At 47.9% G+C, this 19,017-nt stretch overlaps 1 protein-coding gene across 2 annotated transcripts in view; it reads right to left on the bottom strand.

Annotated features, from left to right (window-relative positions):
* The window catches only part of PIP5K1A (phosphatidylinositol-4-phosphate 5-kinase type 1 alpha), a 46,424-nt gene that overhangs the window by 3,124 nt on the left and 24,283 nt on the right, over nt 1-19,017 (bottom strand). Inside the window, exons 2-13 of one of the 2 annotated variants that reach the window (XM_019625307.1) lie at nt 14,964-14,995; nt 13,313-13,393; nt 10,637-10,767; nt 10,075-10,192; nt 9,738-9,890; nt 8,734-9,033; nt 5,714-5,919; nt 4,899-4,982; nt 4,033-4,081; nt 3,769-3,853; nt 2,616-2,762; nt 2,295-2,424 (exon numbers count right to left, since the gene is read on the bottom strand). In XM_019625307.1, coding sequence (XP_019480852.1) covers nt 2,295-2,424; nt 2,616-2,762; nt 3,769-3,853; nt 4,033-4,081; nt 4,899-4,982; nt 5,714-5,919; nt 8,734-9,033; nt 9,738-9,890; nt 10,075-10,192; nt 10,637-10,767; nt 13,313-13,393; nt 14,964-14,995 — 1,516 coding nt within the window. The remainder of the gene's footprint in view (nt 1-2,294; nt 2,425-2,615; nt 2,763-3,768; nt 3,854-4,032; nt 4,082-4,898; nt 4,983-5,713; nt 5,920-8,733; nt 9,034-9,737; nt 9,891-10,074; nt 10,193-10,636; nt 10,768-13,312; nt 13,394-14,963; nt 14,996-19,017) is intronic. The other variant, XM_019625308.1, reaches the window with a different exon arrangement.

Raw genomic sequence — 19,017 nt, 5'->3', positions numbered from 1 at the left:
CTATTAAACAAAAAGAAGCCAGGATTTGAAGGTTTTGAAAATTCTGGGCCTCGCCACATAGCAAACAATGTTAAAATTAGGAAACAGCTTGTAAGTATGGATAAAATCCAGGGCAACGCCAGGAAAATGTGGTCTAAAGATGAAGCCAAGGGTATGACTGTAAAACATTTTTTTAAGGCCTCAGAAAAAAATCAAAGTTGGTGCTTAAGAGTACTATTCAGTCAGAAAAAAAAAGGCCTTTCAAAATATTAAAAAAGATGAAGAGTATGTCTCACAGATCCTCTCAACAACAGGGTCTCTACAGGAAGCCTAAGCTTATCGAGAAGGTATTTGTGGCTTTATCTAATGCAGCGGTTCTCAACCTGTGGGTCCAAACAACCCTTTCACAGGGGTCGCCTAAGACCATCGGAAAACAAAAAGATATTTACATTACGATTCATAACAGTAGCAAAGTTACAGTTATAGAGTAGCAACAAAAATAATTTTATGGTTGGGGGTCACCACAACATGAGGAACTGTATTAAGGGGTCGCGAAATTAGGAAGGTTGAGAACCACTGATCTAATGGAATAAATCCCAATGAGATTCACAGGAGGCCCACAGAATCTCTGAGGGTATTCTATCAGCAGAAACATTACCAGCTTGGACTGAAAGGAACAGAAATGGTGCAAAATGAAGAGAGACCACTGGACCCCCCAAATTCTACTGGCAGTAAGGAGGTTGAGAAAGCTTCAGCTGCACACACATTCTAGCTTTCACGAAAAAGGAAGACGCAGGAGGCGAAACCGAGTCTGAAGGGGAGAGCCAAGAGCCCTGGAGCACTACCCCCATGCTGAGGCCTGCTCAAACAAACCCTGACACTCGCTCTGTTCTGGGTCGCTGTGGCTCAGTGATTCCCTGTGCCTCCCTACTCCCCATTTCGTACCCCGGGGATGCACAGTGGTTTCCTGACGTCTGCACACCGCCGTATGCTGGGTGCGTGGTGAGAAGACAGCTCGTCTCTTTAGTTTCACAGGTCCAGACTGAGAGGGATGGCACTCAAGGAACAATACGGGAGGCTCACCCAAACTTGGAGCTAACTTAGTGACAAAATGCTGGACTGTGAGCTGATGCTGTGATGGGATCAAACCTTTGGAGGCCACAGGAGGGAATGAACGTTATGCTGCACATGAAAAGACGTGGATCACTGGGGACCAGAGGGTGGACTGTGCTAGGCAACATCTAAGGTGGCCCCCAATGGTCCCTGCTTCCTGGTATTCACACCCCTGCGTAACCAAAACCTTCCTCTTGGGCCGGCCGAGTGGCTCAGTTGGTTAAGAGCTCGCTTAAGAGTTTGAGCTCTGAGCAACAGCGGTTCGAGTCCAGCCCGAGCTGAGCAGCCACTGAGCTGCCAACAGGTAGCAGGATGGCTCAGCTAAAAAAACAAACAAACAAAACCTTCCTCTTGAGTGTGGGCTAGATTTAGTGAACAGAATGCAGTACAGGTCGTAAGATGTCAACTCTGCAATTAGGTGACAAAGCCTGGCTTCTGCTTAGGTGCATGCTCTCCCGCTTGTCCCCTGAGGGAAGCCAGCTGACTGAGCTGTCCTATGGAGAGGCCCATGTGGCAAAACACTGAGGCAGGCCCCAGCCAACAGCCAGCACGGAGCGAGGGCTCTCAGGCCGGCAACCCACCAGGAACTGAGTCCTGCCAAAAACCACATAAGCGAGCTCAGAAATGAAGACTCTCGGCTGAGCTTCCGGATGAGACCCTAGTCCTCGCAAACAGCCTGACCACCACCTTATGAGAGAATTTCAGCTAGATGACCCAGCTGAGCTGCACCTGGACTCCTGACCCCAAAAACCATGGCGTGTGCTTATTGCTTTAAGCCACTAAGTGTGGGGGTCATTTATTATGATGTATTAGATTAACACACCAGGTCACAAAATTAAGTCACAATCTTGACACTGGATTCTTTTGAAAGACTGACCATTCATTGTCTTCACTGCCCACGACATCTGTCCAGCCTTAAACCCCAAGCTGGGAACTCGCACCTAACTCACCAGGAGGTGAAGGGTTAGTATTGACTGAATATCAGTAAAGTCTATGCACAAAGGCTTTCTGGAGGAAGCAGAGATGTTGACACACTTTTCTAATCACTAAAGATGAGGTCTAAGGAAGGTGAACCTGAAAAAATCTAGTGAAGAGCCAAAGACAAACAATAATCTCTGGGAAAAAAACAGAGTCACAGAGGTTCCCAAGGACCTAAAGAGAGAGATGAGAAGATTATATGGAGAGAGGGCCAAGGAACCAACCTTGTAGATAGCATTTGCAAAGTTTCTCCCACTACAGGTGAGAAATAGGGGTCAGGAATAGGCGAGACCTCACTGATTTTCTCCAAAGGTGGAGTCTGAGGTAAAACATCAGGACGACCCAAGTGGACGCCTGGAAAAAAGAAAGGGGAAGAAAATCAATAAGTAAAAAAGAAGAGAAAGTGGGGTAGGGGGAGTATAGTGAAAAATATGTAGCAACTTGGCTTTTCCTGGACAGGCGTGGGAAGCAGAGGTTCTAGGCAGATAAGGACTCGGAAGGGAGGGAGCGCCCAATGACATGGGGATCCCAGCCCTGGCTCTGACCTGGCTCCACTTCCGCCTTTGTTGTCACTTGTGCCTTGTGTTCCCCAGAGACCGATGGCTGGTAAGTAATGCAGGAGTTGCCGCTGGGGGCTCCTCGCCGAGAGAAAGATGAGCCAGACCGAAACTTTTTGGAAGGAGAGGGCTTCACTTCAAAAGGGAGAGAGAGAGCCTACTTAGCAGTCACCTCGGAAACCGTCACCAAGACATAGATACAGATTGCTAGCGTCCCCAACACAAACCCAAAGCTGTTTTTCTGCAAAGCAGGAAGGAGGGTTAATGTCAACAAAGATGGGCTCTAGAAGCCGCTCTTCAGTTCCCTTCGGTTTGGAAGCAGCAGAGAACCCAGAGGCACGGAGACACACACCCGTCCCCACCCCTACACGCAGCCTCAATGGCCTGCTCCACCCGGTGAGAGGGTCTCTCGTCTGGAAGTCCTGCTCCTTATGTGAGCCTGACACAGATGACCTCTCTGCTCTATACCCTCACAGACTTCAGCACTCAGCACTCAGATGGTACTTGACACTTGCTCACAGATCACTCTGAGAAGACTCCGAAGGACTTTCCCACATGTCTTAAGACTGTGGAAGGCCTAGGTCCTCCCTGCCTCCCCGAGGGAGGCCTGGCGGGAGGAGACGGGAAGGAGGGGCTGCAGTTTACGAGGGGCAGCAGCAAGGAAGGTTTGGAAAGAAGAACACTGGCACTTCCCAACCAAGACAGCTGAGCGAAGAGGCCGAGAGCAGCTGCTAAGCAGAAACCATGGGTGCTTCTCCAGCCATGTGGTCCTAGTCTGAGCGCCGGGGCACTGGACATGTACACGGAACACACAACACGTGACAGCCTTGCCGATCCCTGTCCACAGAAGTCTGCTCTGCCTAGCTCAGCCTGCGGCACGGACCCTACACCCACAACTACACATTGTTTGCAATCCCGCCAACTTCCCGGAAACGCCCCTCACCTCAATGACATATGTAGGGAGAGCCAGGGGAAAGCAGCAACTCGGAAACGACTGGGACAGACAGAGACTGACATAAGGACGAACAGCAGCTCTCACGGGACGTGGGCAGAGCGGGAGAGGCCTGTGGACAGAAGCATCCTGCCCCCCATCTGCTGGCGTAAGGGAGCCACTGGGGGTCAGCTGGCAGAAGCCACTTACAGGGGATCTTCTTGAACACTGTGTTGCACATGAAGCGCTGGAATCGTTCCGCGTAGAAGCCGGGGCGATGCACCGACACGGTGTCCTGCAGAGCACGAGACATGGAGGCAGGTCAAGAGATGGGAGGCCTGGCAAGGGGACCTCGAGGCCAAGGGCTGAGGCCCTGGGGGGCAGAACCCGCAAGCGAACTAAGATACAGACACTGAGAGGGCAAATCAGAAGTCAGGGGGGCAGACGGGGCGCCCCTAGCTGACGGCTACTCACCCCATCGTGTACCAGAGCTTTCCAAGAGTGCTCCAGCTTCTTCACAAACCTGCCAAGAAAAATGTGCATCACGCATTCACTCCGTTTTTAGGAATGACCTTCCAGTTTTGATTGTAGGAAGTTAAAGAAGCAACGGTACTAGAAAGACGTGAGAGGAGAGCGGCTGGGAAAGCACTCCCACCGTTAGGCCGGCTTTCCAGAGAACAGACAGGGCAGTGCGGCTCAGCATGGAGACCAAAGATGCTTCTAGGTGGTCAATTATTCCCCAGGGAGAAAAGGGGGTTAACATGCCCCTGGCAAGTGAGGGACAAGAGTATTTACTTTGAAAGGAGAGCTGGAGGAACAGATGGGCGAGCCTGAAAGGGGCGTTAAAGCTGGAGGCAAACACTGAGCCAGTGAACCAGGAATGTCCTGTCCTCAGGGTGCCCGCCACCTCATGGGCGCGGGCATTCCCAGCTCTGCCCTCGCCCCCACTCACTGCCTCTCAGTTCCCAGGCCGACACTGTGCACAGAACACAGTGACCCTCTTGTTTTTCCTCCACGGAAAAGGGGAACACGTTTCCAGCTGTAAACCAATGTGGAGCGTGACTCATCTCACAGGTTTCTCGGTGTCACACAGATGGTGTGTTCTGCCCTGCTACTTCCGAGGACTGACTCAGCTTTCCACAGAGGCACAGGCTATGTTTGGGGGCGCTGGGGAAAGCCAGCAGACAGGCAAACTCAAGGAAGTAATCCGCCGTCTGAAGCAGCCCATTGCCACAACGGTGCCCGCTTCAGGAAGAAGTTGCTGAGAAGCCTTAGGAGAGAGCACATGCGGCTCCCAGCGTGCACTCCGGCCTGCGGGGCTCCGCACACGGCTCACCCACCTGTACGACTGCAGAATGTCGATGATCCCGATGTACAGCAGCAGCCGCTCCCCTTTAGTGTTCCGGGCAGGGATGCCGCCCATGCTGGGGAGACAGGACACAGTGAGGACAGCTTGGGCTGGCGGGAACGGGCTCCCCCAAGCTCAAGCCAGACCAGGACACGGCGCTGAGACCTCGGTGTAACCTTCCCATCTTCCAAACACTGGGCAAGAGTGAGCGTCTCCCTCCAGCCCCAGGAGCCCCTCGGCCACGTGTGTTATGCCCACGTCCTCTCCAAAGCCCACCTGCCTGCCTCTGCCGCCACAATCCCACCACAGAGCATCTACAATCACCCCTCCTCCACGCTTCTGGGAATGCCCCTCTGGGCTCCCTCGGTACTTCCACAGTTACATTTATGCCCACTAAGACACGCTGCGTGGGAGTCACACGAAAGGAAAGCTTAAAAGTGACACCACCTACAGGGCGTCTGTGGTCCTTCAGGAGATACACCTCCTTGGTTAGAAAGGTCTTCCATAAAGAAGCCTGTAATAAATTGTTTTTGATGAAATTCTAATATAGTTTGCAGGCATGTGTCTAAGACCCTGAGTGAACTTGAGACAAAGTCGTAATTTGGACTTGCCCTCCTTCCCAGCTAAACCACGAATCCCCAGTCTCAGAGATCTTCCTTCCCCTTTATAGTCTTAAGAAAGCTCCCTCCATAGTTCTGTAAGCCTTCATTATTGAATCAAGGCTCCTCCTTCCAGGAGCTGGGTCCCTTCCTCAGGAGGAAACGCTGCCAACCCATGCTTTGCTCCCCGGTGCCTGAGCCCACTCACTGGTCGTGGGTCTCCATGGTGCCACCTCGCCGGGCCTCGCCCTGGATGGATTCCATGGCTGTGGAATAGAGAGCCTTCTGGGGGGCCGGTCTGCGCGTGTCAGCCGAGTGCTGTCCCTCGCTGCCTGAGGGCTCTCGTTGTGCGTGATCTATGTTATGGATCGACATCAGGAGGCTATAGTCCATTATCTTGAAGCTCTGCAGCACCTAATGGAAGGCAACCATGGTCTGAGCCTTGGCAGGTAGGATTTTTTCCAGGATCTCACAGCTTTCCTGACCCAATTATTGTTGAGAGTGAACCTCCGGGACTAACCACAGAATCCCCCTTGCTCCTCCCACTTCTTGAAGAAGAGCATATCAGCCTCCTCTGGTTACCCTTCATCTATATCCCCTCAGCTTTCTTTCCTTTGAGGGACACAAATCAGGCCACTGTCTAGCTCACAAGACCCCCTTTGTTTGTTCTTTCCTTTTATCTCTTCATGAAAAGAGCATTCCATTCTCAAGGGAATAGTAACACATATTTGTGCTGTGAAGAGTCCCGGGGGGTCCGTAAAAGTCTACTTTGTGACAGCAGAGCTGTGGCAGGACCTTATATGGCCAGCTTCAATTCAGCTCAGCCTGTCCTGGATCCCTAGCATGTGTAGGCATTGTGCCTGCTTTTGGGAACACAGAGACACTTAAGAGAGTTTCTGTCCTCAAGGATATTATAATTTAGGAAGAGAAACAAATGTAAAAGTAAATACAACACAGTTCACTATGTGCAACAATGGAAGTGCTTCCACGACTGAAGAGTAGTATAGAGGTCAGAGAGTGACACACACACAGGTTTGTGAAGGGTAAACTGTAGAGAAAATAGGGCCAAGTACATAAGGACAGAAAGAACATCGCAAGGCTGGAGGCATGAGCCAGCGCGTCCCATGCAGGGAGGTATAATCTGGTATTCTGGTATTGCTAGAACACAGAATGCAAAGGACAGTGTGGCAAGTTAGAGGTTGGCAGGGGCAGGACAAGGACAGGTCTCATGTCACATAAGGAGCCTGGACTGTATCCTGCAGTTCCCAGCCCTCTCTCCACCCCAGAACAGGGTGACAAAGGGTTTACTCCCACCAGCTCCAGGAGCTCACTGTGGTGCTGCAGCTCCACCGGTTCTGTAGGTGGGTGGAGTAAGGGATGAAGAGAGCACAGGGCTCATTCTTCGTACAGTTTGGGAAAAACTCTCTGCTCCACTATGTCACCAGCCCTTACAACCGAAGGAGCCCAAATAAAATAGGTATTATCCTGGAATACAGGCAGAAGCAGCGAAGAAGGGCAAGGGTGGACATTACGGACTGAATGAGGAGGGTGATCCTACAAAAGTAGTTCGAGAAAAAACAATCAGAGATGTAGAAAAATCAATAGGGAAAAGGTGTCTCAAAAACCAAAAGAATGCAGGGCCAGCCGAGTGGCTCAGTTGGTTAAGAGCTCACTCAAGAGTGTGAGCTCTGAGCAACAGCGGTTCGATGCCCGGCCCGAGCTGAGCTGCCGCTAAGCTGCCAATAGGTAGCAGGATGGCTCAGCTAAAAAAAAAAACCAAACCAAAAGAACGTATGTTAAGAAAATAGAAAGAGTCAACTGCCAAACGCTTCAGAAAATTCAGGGAAGGACCGAGGTGGCCTATTTGGCATCAGGTTAGTCACTGGCAAGAGTGGTTCAGCTGAAGTGGTGAGAGCAGAAGCCAGAACACAGTGGGCTGAGGCAGGAACAGGAAAAGAGAAAGAAAAAGGACAAATGGAAGCACAGAAACAAATCCTCCTAACCTTAAGAGAGAAGAGGTTAGCCTGTTTGTATGTAGAAAGAAAACAGTAGAGGCTGAAGCCAGGGCAGGGAAAGGGAGCACGTTAGAATGCGGGATCCGAAAGAAAAGGAAAAGGATCTAGAGGACAAAAGGGATTGACCTAGGGTAAGGCACCACGTTGGGAAGGAGATTAAGGATGGCTGGGAGCAGGTATGTTTATAAACTGGTGATGGGGGCAGGAACAGAATAGAGGGATGGCACGGAACAGGAAGCTGAGATGGTTTGTTGAGAAACAAGGCTGGGGGATGAGAGTTAAAAAAAGGTTTGAGAAAACAAACATAAAAGAAACAAACAAAAACCCCCCTCAGATCCAGACAACAGAATGGTGGCTATTAGAGAGGAAGGTGGCATGGGGGAGGACAAAGGGAGTATAGGAGGTCAGATTCACATGAAGGAGACGAGACTTCGGGTGGAGGGCACACAATACAGTGTGCAGATGTCGTATTATAAAGTTCTATGCCTGAAGTTTTTATAATGTTATTAACCAACGTTACCTCAATAAATTTAGCGTGGTTTTTTTTTTTTAATTGGGGAACAGTATGTTTTTCCAGGACCCATCAGCTCCAAGTCAAGTAGCTGTTTGAATCTAGTTGTGGAGGGCGCAGCTCAATGGCCCATGCGGGGATCAAACCAACAACCTTGGTGTTATAAGCACTGCGCTCTAACCACCTGAGCTAACCGGCTGCCCCCAAATTTAGTGTTTTTTTAATTAAAAAAAAAAAAAAAAGGTTTGAATGGAGTGCCAATCATCTGAAATCGCTGAGAGGAGCAGGAAATGGACTGACAACAATGCTGAGGGCCCGGGTGGAACTGGACATTAGACATCTGCAGAGGTGTCCATACACACAGTTGAGTGCTTTTCTTCACAGCACCCGGCTTCCAAGATACAAATTTGGATTTGGCAGTTAGGACCACGATCTGAGGAACGATGGCGCTGGTACGACCGTAAGAAGAATGTAGGATGGGGAGGCCCAGGGCAGGAAGAGAAGGAAAACAGCCAGGTGCAGGAGGGTAAGCAGGGAGGAAGGACACACGCAAAGGCGCAGCAACACTCTAACGTAAAAACTATTTTAACTGACGTCTGGGTCATATGACATGAAGGAACAGAGCCCATCGCCCACAGATCTGATGCCTAAGAGCAGCCAAGCTGCTTCAGTGACTGTGAGGGGAGGAGAGGTGACGCTCACCAGACAGTCGCGCTGCAGGGTCTTACACAGAGCGTTGTACATGTCGGCGTCCAGGAAGAGGCCGTCAGGGATGTCCTGTAAGAAGTCCAGGTCCTTAAGGGTGGGCAGAGGTTTCTCACGCTCCTTCTGGGACGCCCGCCGTTTGTAGGTGGAGCCCTTGAGGTCATATTTGATGTGCATCTTGACGGAGCGTGGCAGCAGGTTGTTCATCACCACAATTCGGATGTTCTTGCCACCCGCCTGCACACAGTACAGCCCATAGAACTTAGGCAGCAAAGTCCGCGGGTTCTGGTTGAGGTTCTGAGGGCGTGAAAATAAAAAGACGTAGAAGAGCAAGTGAGCTGCTTTTCAGTGAAAGTCAAGGGCGAACGCTGCCACCCACCTCCCATGGCCATAACACGGGAGTCAGGTACGGTCGGGCTGCCCATGAGCCCACACCAAATTTGTTTAAAGTTTCCCATGCACCTCACGATAGCATCACCAGCAACCTGAGCCACAAACCCTCCAATACAGTAATCAGTTGGGATACTGAATGCATGATGATATATTCCGCCAGAGAGGTTTAAGGGAAGCCGGCGCTGAAAAAGTCGGAACCCTCAGCCCTTGGTATAGTGTATTCCCGGGTGTGATGGGAGGCCAAGGAGAGCTCCCTAACGTCTCCAGAACCTGCAAAAGCAATCCGTCAGAGTGAAAGTGGACAGAGTTCTAGCGGGGGAAGTAACCAACCTCATCTTCCCATCTAGAAGCTGGACTAAGAACAGAAATCAAAATCTTCATTGACTTTTGCCTTTGGGTAGGACAGTCTAAGCCAAGTGACACTTAAAATAGGACAGATGAACAAAAGCCCCTTTAGCCACAGACAGGCAAAGAGATGGGGTGAAAAGCACAAAACTGAACTATTCCTCAAAGGCACTGCTGCGGTTCTGCCCCAAGGAAGACCGCCTCCCCAGCCCCGTCCTGGAGAACAGTGGGCAGCCTGGGTGGCCAGCTTCCCTTCTCCTCACCATGTAGTATCCTGGAAGCAGCTTCTGCAGAAACTCCGCCTCTTTATGCTGGACCGTTTTAATGATGAATTCGTCATCACTGGATACGTAGAAGAGGGAGCCACTGGCCCCAGAGTTGCAGAGTTCAATCAGTGGCTCACTGCAGAGGGAGTACTGGGGCCCAGAGAGAAGAGCAAGGAGTTCAGAAATAGCAGGGCCTGCCCACGCAGAAACCAACTACAGATCCAATTCTGTTCTAAGGGAAAACCACAGCAAGGCTACGGAGAGAGAGAGGGTCTTCCTGCGGGAGGATCCCTCTGATACTGGAGTCACAGGGTCATGAGAACCAGAAGCTTACCAAGTAATCATCAGGCCGGATACCAAATAACTCCCGGAAGTAGCGGAAGGCAACAGGTGCGTAGGTCTTGAACCGGAAGTCACTGTAGTGATGGGCAGGGGTCAGGTTGCTCCCTTCACTGTGGGATTAAAGGGAAGAGCCAGAACTTAGCAGACCCTGTCACCCATAGAGCCCACGCTGGGAAGACACTCAAGGCTCACCCAGAGGCAGGTCAATACATCTCTCGGAGAGAACCAGAGGGGTCAGGTGAGCCAGTGACTTAGTGGGACAGGGGCACAACATGGGGTTTAAGACCAGGGCACAGGGAATAACGCTGCCTCTTCTTACCCAGTGCATGGAGTTGTTTTCTTAGGGCTCACTGCACAGGCCAAAGGCTCATGGAAGCATCCAAGGATAGCATCTGCTCCCCAAATTCAGGAGCAATTCCCACATCACCCTGATTAAGATCAGGTTAAGGACTGGACACGTGTCTAACTTGGACCTGAAGCCCTACAACTGCCCTGAGGTTGACATGAAAAAGCCCCATTTTCCAGGCCATGATCCTGAACACGAGCGTCTGTACCTGGGGAAGAAGATACTCTCCACCACGTAGAAGTCTTGCATGAGGACATCCCGCTCTGGCTTGGTGCTCAGGCTCCCCACAGTGTGAGTAATGCCTAACTGGATGGCACCTTTCAAGGCTGACGAGGTTGTCTGAAAACAAAACAAATACGAGAGTGAACTTTCCAGTATTAAATCTGATCACAGCAATAAAAACAGGAGGCAAGAGCCAGAAGGAGCACTCAAAAGCAAATGCCCTTCTAGTCGTAGTTCAGACTAAACTGGGGCAATCCAGTTTCCCCTTCCACATGCTTTCCATTGTGGTTTAGCCTGGCAAAGAATGGAAGGGCACAAAGATACAGAGTAAAAGGTGGGACTGTCCCAGCCAGCCCCAGCAAGCCAAGGTGTGCCCTCCTATCCATACCTACATTTGGAAGATATATTGTATTGAGAGAACAATGGTAGGTCTCACTCCAACAGTTTCTTCCCCCAGACAATCTGGGACCCTCCAAACATTTTATTCATCTGACAGAGAATGTAACTAAAATTAAATGGTATTCTGATTGACTGACTGCCCGGCTATAGAAGCTTTAGTCCTCTAAGGCAGGGCCTGACTGGGGTCCTAAGGACAACAGAGTAGAGAAAAAAACAAAACTCCTAACTGAAGAAGAAAGCCTAAAAAGACTCTATTTCTAAAAGAAGTACTTAGACTTAAAATTATCATACTATGGGGTCGGCCAAGTGGCGCGTTGGTTAAGAACTGGCTTGGGACACCAGAGGGCCCCAGTTTGGATACCACATATGAGGGCCAGTGACACTGCTTTCTACAGCTAAGATACTGAACAACAGCTCAACCTGGAGCTGGGCTGCCGTGAGTCGTGGAGACGGCGTAGGCTGCAGCCCCTGTGGCAGTGGGTTGCCATGGGCTACCGTGTGTAGCCAGCAGCCAGCGTGAGCGGCCAGCAGCCGCAGTGAGCAGCCGTCCAGAAGCCGGCGACTGATCTGCCTCGCCTGGGAAGAGCACAATGATGGTGCCAACTTGGGCCAGTGAAGCAACGTCCTCCACAACTAGACTGAAGAACAAAAGGACAGCAACTTATCTGTTCCCCTTCCCCCAATTCCCCAGTGGTATTTCCATCCCAACTCCCCAATAAAAATCCTTAAAAAAAAATAATAATAATTTATCATACTATGGTGAAAGCACAAATACAAGAGCCCCAGTCTTACAATCTAGGATTCTAATCCCATGGAAAAATATCACATCACCTAGATCTGTGCCGTCTAATACAGTGGCCATGAGCCACATATGGCTACTTCATTTTAAGTTAATTAAATTTAAATTAAAAATTCACTTCTTCAGTCTAACTAGCCACATTCAAGTATGACTAATGGCTACCATATTGAATAACACAGATATAGCACTTCAATCTCTGTAGAAAGTTCTATTGGACAGTTTTGTTCTAAATGATTTCCCTTATCCCTAACCCTCACCAGTTATTACTTATATTTCTCCTTAGTCTTCAGTGGGCATTCAAATTATAACTGGTATTTTTTTTAAGTGTTTGCCTCTCCAATTAGACTAGAAACTCATCTTTTTGTCTCAATGTTCAGCACATAAAAAGAGCTCAATAAATGTCTGTTGGATTGACATGGGCCTCAGAGCGCACTGCAGGGAGTCAGGTCCCTGACTGAGAACGAGTCAGTCCACCTCTATTACTTGGGAAGATGCAATTAAGGCAGAGAACAGACACAAGAAACATTGATGTGGGCCAGAGCAGGACTCTAGAAAAAATCTTCATGCTTCGTGTCAGGCAAGGTACCAGTGCAAAACGGAGGCTGCACACTGCCCCTTGGGAAGCCTCCGCGTCTCCAAGTTAGTCCATAACTGAAGAATCAGGGCCACCCCAGTCTGCTGTTCTCCTGTCTTCTCTTCTCCAGCTCAATGTTCTGTTCTTGGCTATTACTACTATCTTTCCAATCCATTTAAGAGCTCAAAAAGCAGGTGTTTTAGGCCCTATTCACTGGCTGAAACTACCATAAAAAAAAAACAACCCACAAAGTAAAAAAGAAAAACACTCGACCTGCTGTCTATTTCTGTATCACCAGGCTGGGTGGGGTCTGGCTTTGATTTTATGTACATCCAGCACTGGAGGAAAGACAGACAGACTTCAAGAGACATGGTTCCCTGTAGTGAGGGAAGAATAGCCTGGGGGGCTTGTTACATGTTTATACGTAACAGGAAAACCCAATTTCTCCAGCTCTGCGAAATAGCCTCTACCACCAGATTTGTCCATTAAGCACATTCGCATTTACACACACACATACAGGTGGGAGACAATTCACTTCACCCTTTGTGAAGTAAGCTCTGAAGTCCAAGCTGTAGGATAGTTTTGTACAAAGGCTTAGGCTATCAAAAAGTGGGATAAAGGGGCAGCCAGTTAGCTCAGGTGGTTAGAGCGCAGTGCTCATAACACCAAGGTTGCTGGTTCGATTCCCACATGGGCCACTGAGATGCGCCCTCCACAGCTAGATTGAAACAACTACTTGACTTGGAGCTGATGGGTCCTGGAAAAACACACTGCTCCCCAATACAAAAAGAAAAAAAGACAGACAAGAAATGGGATAGAATGTGGGGAATGTCACCGAGACAGAATTATCCCTTCCTGGAGTATGGTGGAAGGGTTCCACCCAGACATACCTTCTTATACGTTGTCTCTCCTGAGGAATCAACACTTCGGTGGCCTATTTTCTTAATGGGCATGCCAGAGGCATAAGGCACCTAGAAAGAGGAGAGTCGAGATTAGTATATAATTCCCACACGATAAACCAAACAGCTACTATGATGGTACATCACAACAAAACAAACCAACACACCCTTTTAGGTTATGAACACACGGCTAGAGTGTGGCTTCCCAGTGAGTTAACTGGTTGAAATGACACAGAAAAAAAACTCCAAGGGACACATATTTCATATTTGGTCCTCAGAAAGATGACATAGAAAGTGAAGTAGAAACAAGAGAAGCGGGACATAGCAGCCCCAGAAACCAAGGATAAGCTTTAGTGCACGAGAGCAAGACAGGAGAGAAGGAGAGTGCCACAGATCGCTTCTTCTTGCGCCAGCTTCCTTTCAGAAATCACTACCCCTCTAACCTTCAGCCCAGTCTGCACACTAATTGCTCACGCTGAAGGCACCAGCAGAAACGACCTAGCCACGGGCAAATGAGAGCATGCAAACCCAGGAATGACAAGACTGAGGCAATGAGATGACCGCCCTAAGATAGGGGCCTCGGTGTCTTGAAGAGATTCCTGAGACCTTGATATGGCTTTGTTTCCTACTCACGTGACAGCCCCTGAAATAAGGAGGGAGTAAAACCAGTGGAGCAGAGCCTACAAGGCTGTTCCTCATGGCCAAGATGCCAGCACGGCAGACAGGAAGGTACTCTTCATGACGTCAATGCTCATTAAGTTAATAAGCCAGAGGGCAAAAACACTAGTAGAAGGAGGAGATCACGGTCTCAGGGCCTGATATGCAAGTTCTACTCTCCCTGCTAAGGCCCTTCGTGCCAGAAAACCCCCAGCATATAACCTCGCAGATCTTGGGAGATGTTCTCACAGAAAAGCCTAAAATCTCAAACAGGGCCCATATTCTGGGGTCCCGTCCCCGTCACAAAGCCCAGGAGAGAGGCAGGAAGTAAAAAGAGGGTTAGAAAACACTCTGTGGGAAGAAAAGTTAAGCCAAAAGTATTTTGCACAGAAAAGAAAAACTTAGGAAATCAATACTGGGTCGTCGGGAAAGTCATGACACATTTTTGCATTGAAAAAACATAGAAAAAGACGTCATAACTTTCCCGACGACCCAATAGCTTCTGTATGGTTAAAAGAAGTTATTCCAATTCGCTGAAGCTAAGCAACCGGGAGGCAGTAACAGCAAAACAAGAGAGTGGGCTTCACTGTGAACTGTCTGATTTCAATCCCACACTTACAATATTAATCCCACTGATTAACTATGTGCCCTTGAGCAAGCTCTGGAACCTCTAACCCTCACTTTATCTGTGAAACATGGGTAACAATGGGACTTCCCTCACAGGAGTTGTCTGTGGGATTAGATAAGAATACCCACAAAGGACACTCAGGTACATTATTTACTGTGTGGTCCACTGCATTAGCTCCATTATAAAATGCTCGGTAAATAGGAGCTCTTATTAATAACCCTAACAAACTGCAATGGAAGTCGAGCTGTGTAATTTCTAGCTCCCAAGACCCAATGGGGGGAAAAAAAGAGGTCATAAACAGCTATCCCCCATCCCAGAATTAAAGTTTTAGAGTCATCATGTCAACACGCAGCTTACCTCAGAGGTAATGGATCTCTTGGCTCCAGATGCTGTTAAAAATAAAGGAAACACAATCATAAGTGTGTACGCCCACAGTCTCCATCACGCACACTGAAAGAACTGGGCTCTGACAATGAGCTCCCTGCCTCCTGCTCTGTGACACCAGATCCTTCAGGAGAGAGCTTTTTCAATGTCCTTCCTCTCCCTCCTTTGTGCTCAGAGCCCTTACGCATATTCCATTCTGTTCTAGTCCCTTTTCTTCCTTCAGTGTTCATGTCTGTTCTGGGAAATATATCTGTTGTTGATACGAGTAACCATCAGGGTTAGAGGGTCTCAATGATCCCATGGCTGAAAGAAAAAGGGCGTAAGAGATACCCAAGACTAACGGGAGGATCTGGGCTTTGATTCATTTTTCCTGTAGAACTACAGGGTAAGAACTTTTAGAGCTTATCTATGGTGTCTTTATTCCTCTGTTACTTCAGAAAAAAGGCAGAGCTGGCCTATGGAGACGAGGAGGCTAAGGAGAAGAAAATGCAATGTCAAAATAATGAAAAGGCATTGAGTGCAGGCAGAAACGGCCTCTGCATCCCTATAGCCCCATCTTGATTTCTGCTGCTAACGCAACAGGAATTTGTTGGCATTGACTTACTAATGTAAGTTTGATTTACTAAATATTTAATCAGTGCAGATGTGTAAGGTAAGTGTGTGGTTAAATCTCATAACTATTATTTAAGACTTTTATCCATTTAAATTTAGGAAAGATTTCAAGAATAAGTATGTTTAGAAAGTGATTAAAAGACCACATCTATAGAAAAACCTACTCTGACAGCTTAAGTTAATTCTTAAGGGTTTGCTACCCCCATAACATCCTTCCATCATCACACAGGAGACACATGCAGACAGACCTTCCTTCCCTTTTCCTATTGGAGAATGTTGGCCTGTATCTTACTGATATATCACTTCAATCCAGCTCTTAAGAATTCAAAGGGAATAAAGAACATTCATATTAAAGAAAAGTAAAAAGAGGAGTCCAAATGGGATGAATCTCCAATAATGTCAAGTTAATACTTGAGTAGAAGACCCCAGGTTCCAGTCTATATACATGGATTAATGGTGAGAGAGCAACACAGACACAGGGGATTAAGGGCACTCAGGTAAAGCCCGAATTATGACTGTTTAAGACAAATGGCTGAGTGCCCCGAGAATTCCAGAACACAGCTGGGCTCAGAGGAATGGCTGTGATAATCCTTAGCAGTACAAAGGCCGAAGTACAAAGTGCTTAGTAATACAAAGGCCGAAGACCCAGTATTTCTGGTACCAACAAGCAGAGCAGCAAAATTTCCTAACTCGTGGTGCGTCAGAGTGGCAAAAAATGGGGAACAGATGGTTTTCATTTCTCTTCCCAAAAAGGAGGCAAGAAATGTCACCTAGCTGCTAGGAAGACGTGCTACATAAAACGACCCAGAAAATGGGGCAAACAGCAGAGCCCAATAATCTACACCTTCTGTAGGGTGCTTCATCTTCAATAAGGTTGGCTTGAGCTAGTGAAAGACCAGGTAAATTAGGATGGAACCCAAAGCTAAAGCTTCCAAGGAACAATACACCAGGATGACTCAGGTTTATAATTAACACTGCTACTGACTCACTGCAAATTTTAAGGTGTCCACTAACAAAAAAAATAGCCAAAGCTTTTATATGTTACAACCTTTTAGCCCAGAGCAAGTCAACATGCTGAGCTATTTAAAAATCAGAAGGCCTGGGTTCAAATTCCTGTTACATCAGGCAAACTTCTGTATATTTCACTAAAAGAGGAACCTATATTGGGCTATGCAAAGATTAGATGAGCTAAGTAAGCTAAATCAAAGTACTTTATGGACTGTAAAGCGCTACAGAAATATGTTGTCGTATGGGATTTCTAATGCAAGAGCAAAGTTGGCCCCACAGCAAGGTTTAATGTTCCATTAACCAGGCCTTGGTGAAATTCTAATTAGCATGCAAAGTACTTGGCTCCTCCCAAACCCTCCAGCTTCCACCTGCCCGCCCCCCATCCCCGCTCCCCCCCCACACACACACACACAAAATGCACACACACATCTCTAGAATCAGTGGTTCTCCATGAGGAAATCAGCATGCTTTCAGCTGAGAAGAGAAACACTGATTCTGGCTTCTTGGTCAGTGCCCGGCCCATCCCTTCCTCTTTTACCCCAGAGGATAGGTTTGGAAGGGATCTGGCAGAACCAAGAAGAGCCAACGTCCACTCCTAGTCTGACAGACTCACCTAGAAAATAACCTCGTCTGTTTGCAAGGAGTAATAGGACAAAGTTAAGCAATGGGGAGAAAAAGCAGATAGGTGACTGAAGGCAGAGAGTAGGTTTGGGGCTTTCTTACTCCCTAAAAAGTTCTATTTTGCCACCTCTCCTAGCGTTATCACATAAACATGTAGCGCTAGGGCTGCTAACTCCTGCAAAGTACCCATAACGAAGGCAGGAGGACCTGTCAGTGGAATCTGGGTGCCAACTGCTTAGCTATCTGCAACTGTGAAGCAGGGATTAATGCCAAGGACACCACAGCTGAAGCAGTTAGAAAGCTACTGGGGTCTAAATAATAAATAATCAGACCAAGTAACACAGGCAGGAGGAGAATCAGGAGCCAAGCCTTACTCTCTTCCTTGCCTGAAGTTTTGCCCCTTGAGCACAGACCACAGCTCCAACCTACCAAAGAAGAATGGAAGGGAGGAGAAAAATACCTAAAGAATTTTACCAATGTTGCTATAACATCCAGCTTGGTCCAGAACCCCAGTGAAGAGCAGAGTGACATTTCCGGGAACTGGGAACCGTCTGCTAAAGGCTGGCCAAGTGGCCCAAAGCTCTGCCAATGAGAAACTGTCTACTGAGAAGTCTGTGAGACTCATGAGTCACCAGCATGGTGTCTGATCACCTCAAAATCAAGCTTTCTCTTCTATAAGTACAGAAAAAGGAAAAAAAGAAAAAAAAAAGGAGGGGGAGCAGAGGGAAGGGAAGGAGGAGGAGGAGAAGTGAAGAGAGAGAGACCAACTCAGCATGGCAACACCTGCCCGGGTTGTAATGCCAGCCAGCCAATGTTTAAGAGGAATGAGATTCATCCGTAGAGAGAAGACTAGAATGTTATTCAACAGAAAGTTTCTTTAGCATCTTTGTTAAAAATACTCTCTGATAAAGATATTTTATAATTTTATAATCCACATCCATGATCCATATATGTCATTTCTTTTTGGGTAGGGAAACTGAATAGCTGGAAGGGTTCCAATGTTAAAATTTCCTTTTCTCAGGGAAAAACCTTTCTCCTGAAAAACATGGGACCTGCCTCTCCACATCTAAGTCAAAACTCAGAAGGATGGCTATTAATATGCCTACGCTGTCATCAGCCCACACTAGAGCTGTGGTGTGTTCTACAAGAAAGGAGAGCACACTGCCCCAGGGCGGGGGTGCAGAGGCTGACAGAGTGGCTACCCGTGCTATACACAAGCTCTTAGACCAGCTTCTCCACACTGGCTCCATTTTAACACATCTGAGCAGTTTAACGCAGAATTATTTCTGCTCCTCCCATTTTCATTTATTCAACTATTTACTGTTCACCGGTTTTACGTCAGGAATTACGCTAGGCACCCTGGACAGTTTTATGATCCTGACCTGGAGGAACACACACTGTTTCCACTTTTTTCTCCATCACTTGGACATCTCCACATTCTCCTATTTCACCTTAATGCTGACTGTGATACTAAGCTGAAATGCTGATACGTTTTTAGAAGGGCTCTTTCTCGCCACTGACGAATTTGTATTTTTATAGCACTTTGCAAGCTTACACAAATACCTTGTTTAGTCCTCAAAACAATACTACAGAGTGTGGGAACTCTTAATGAAGGACTTAGGAGACATAGCCACCAAATGTAATGTGTGAAACTTGTCCAGATACTGATTAGAAAATAAGCGAAAAGATTTCTAACACAAGAGTCCTTGAGAGGAGAAATAAAATAACTGCTGTTAATTTTGTAGCTGCGCCAATGCCACTGTAGTTATTGTTACAGCTCCCTCCC

The sequence above is a fragment of the Hipposideros armiger genome, unplaced genomic scaffold (genome assembly GCF_001890085.2).
Source record: "Hipposideros armiger isolate ML-2016 unplaced genomic scaffold, ASM189008v1 scaffold_621, whole genome shotgun sequence".
Taxonomy (NCBI): Eukaryota; Metazoa; Chordata; class Mammalia; order Chiroptera; family Hipposideridae; genus Hipposideros; species Hipposideros armiger.
The sequence above is the reverse complement of the archived record's forward strand: the minus strand, read 5'-3'. Positions and strand labels throughout refer to the sequence as shown.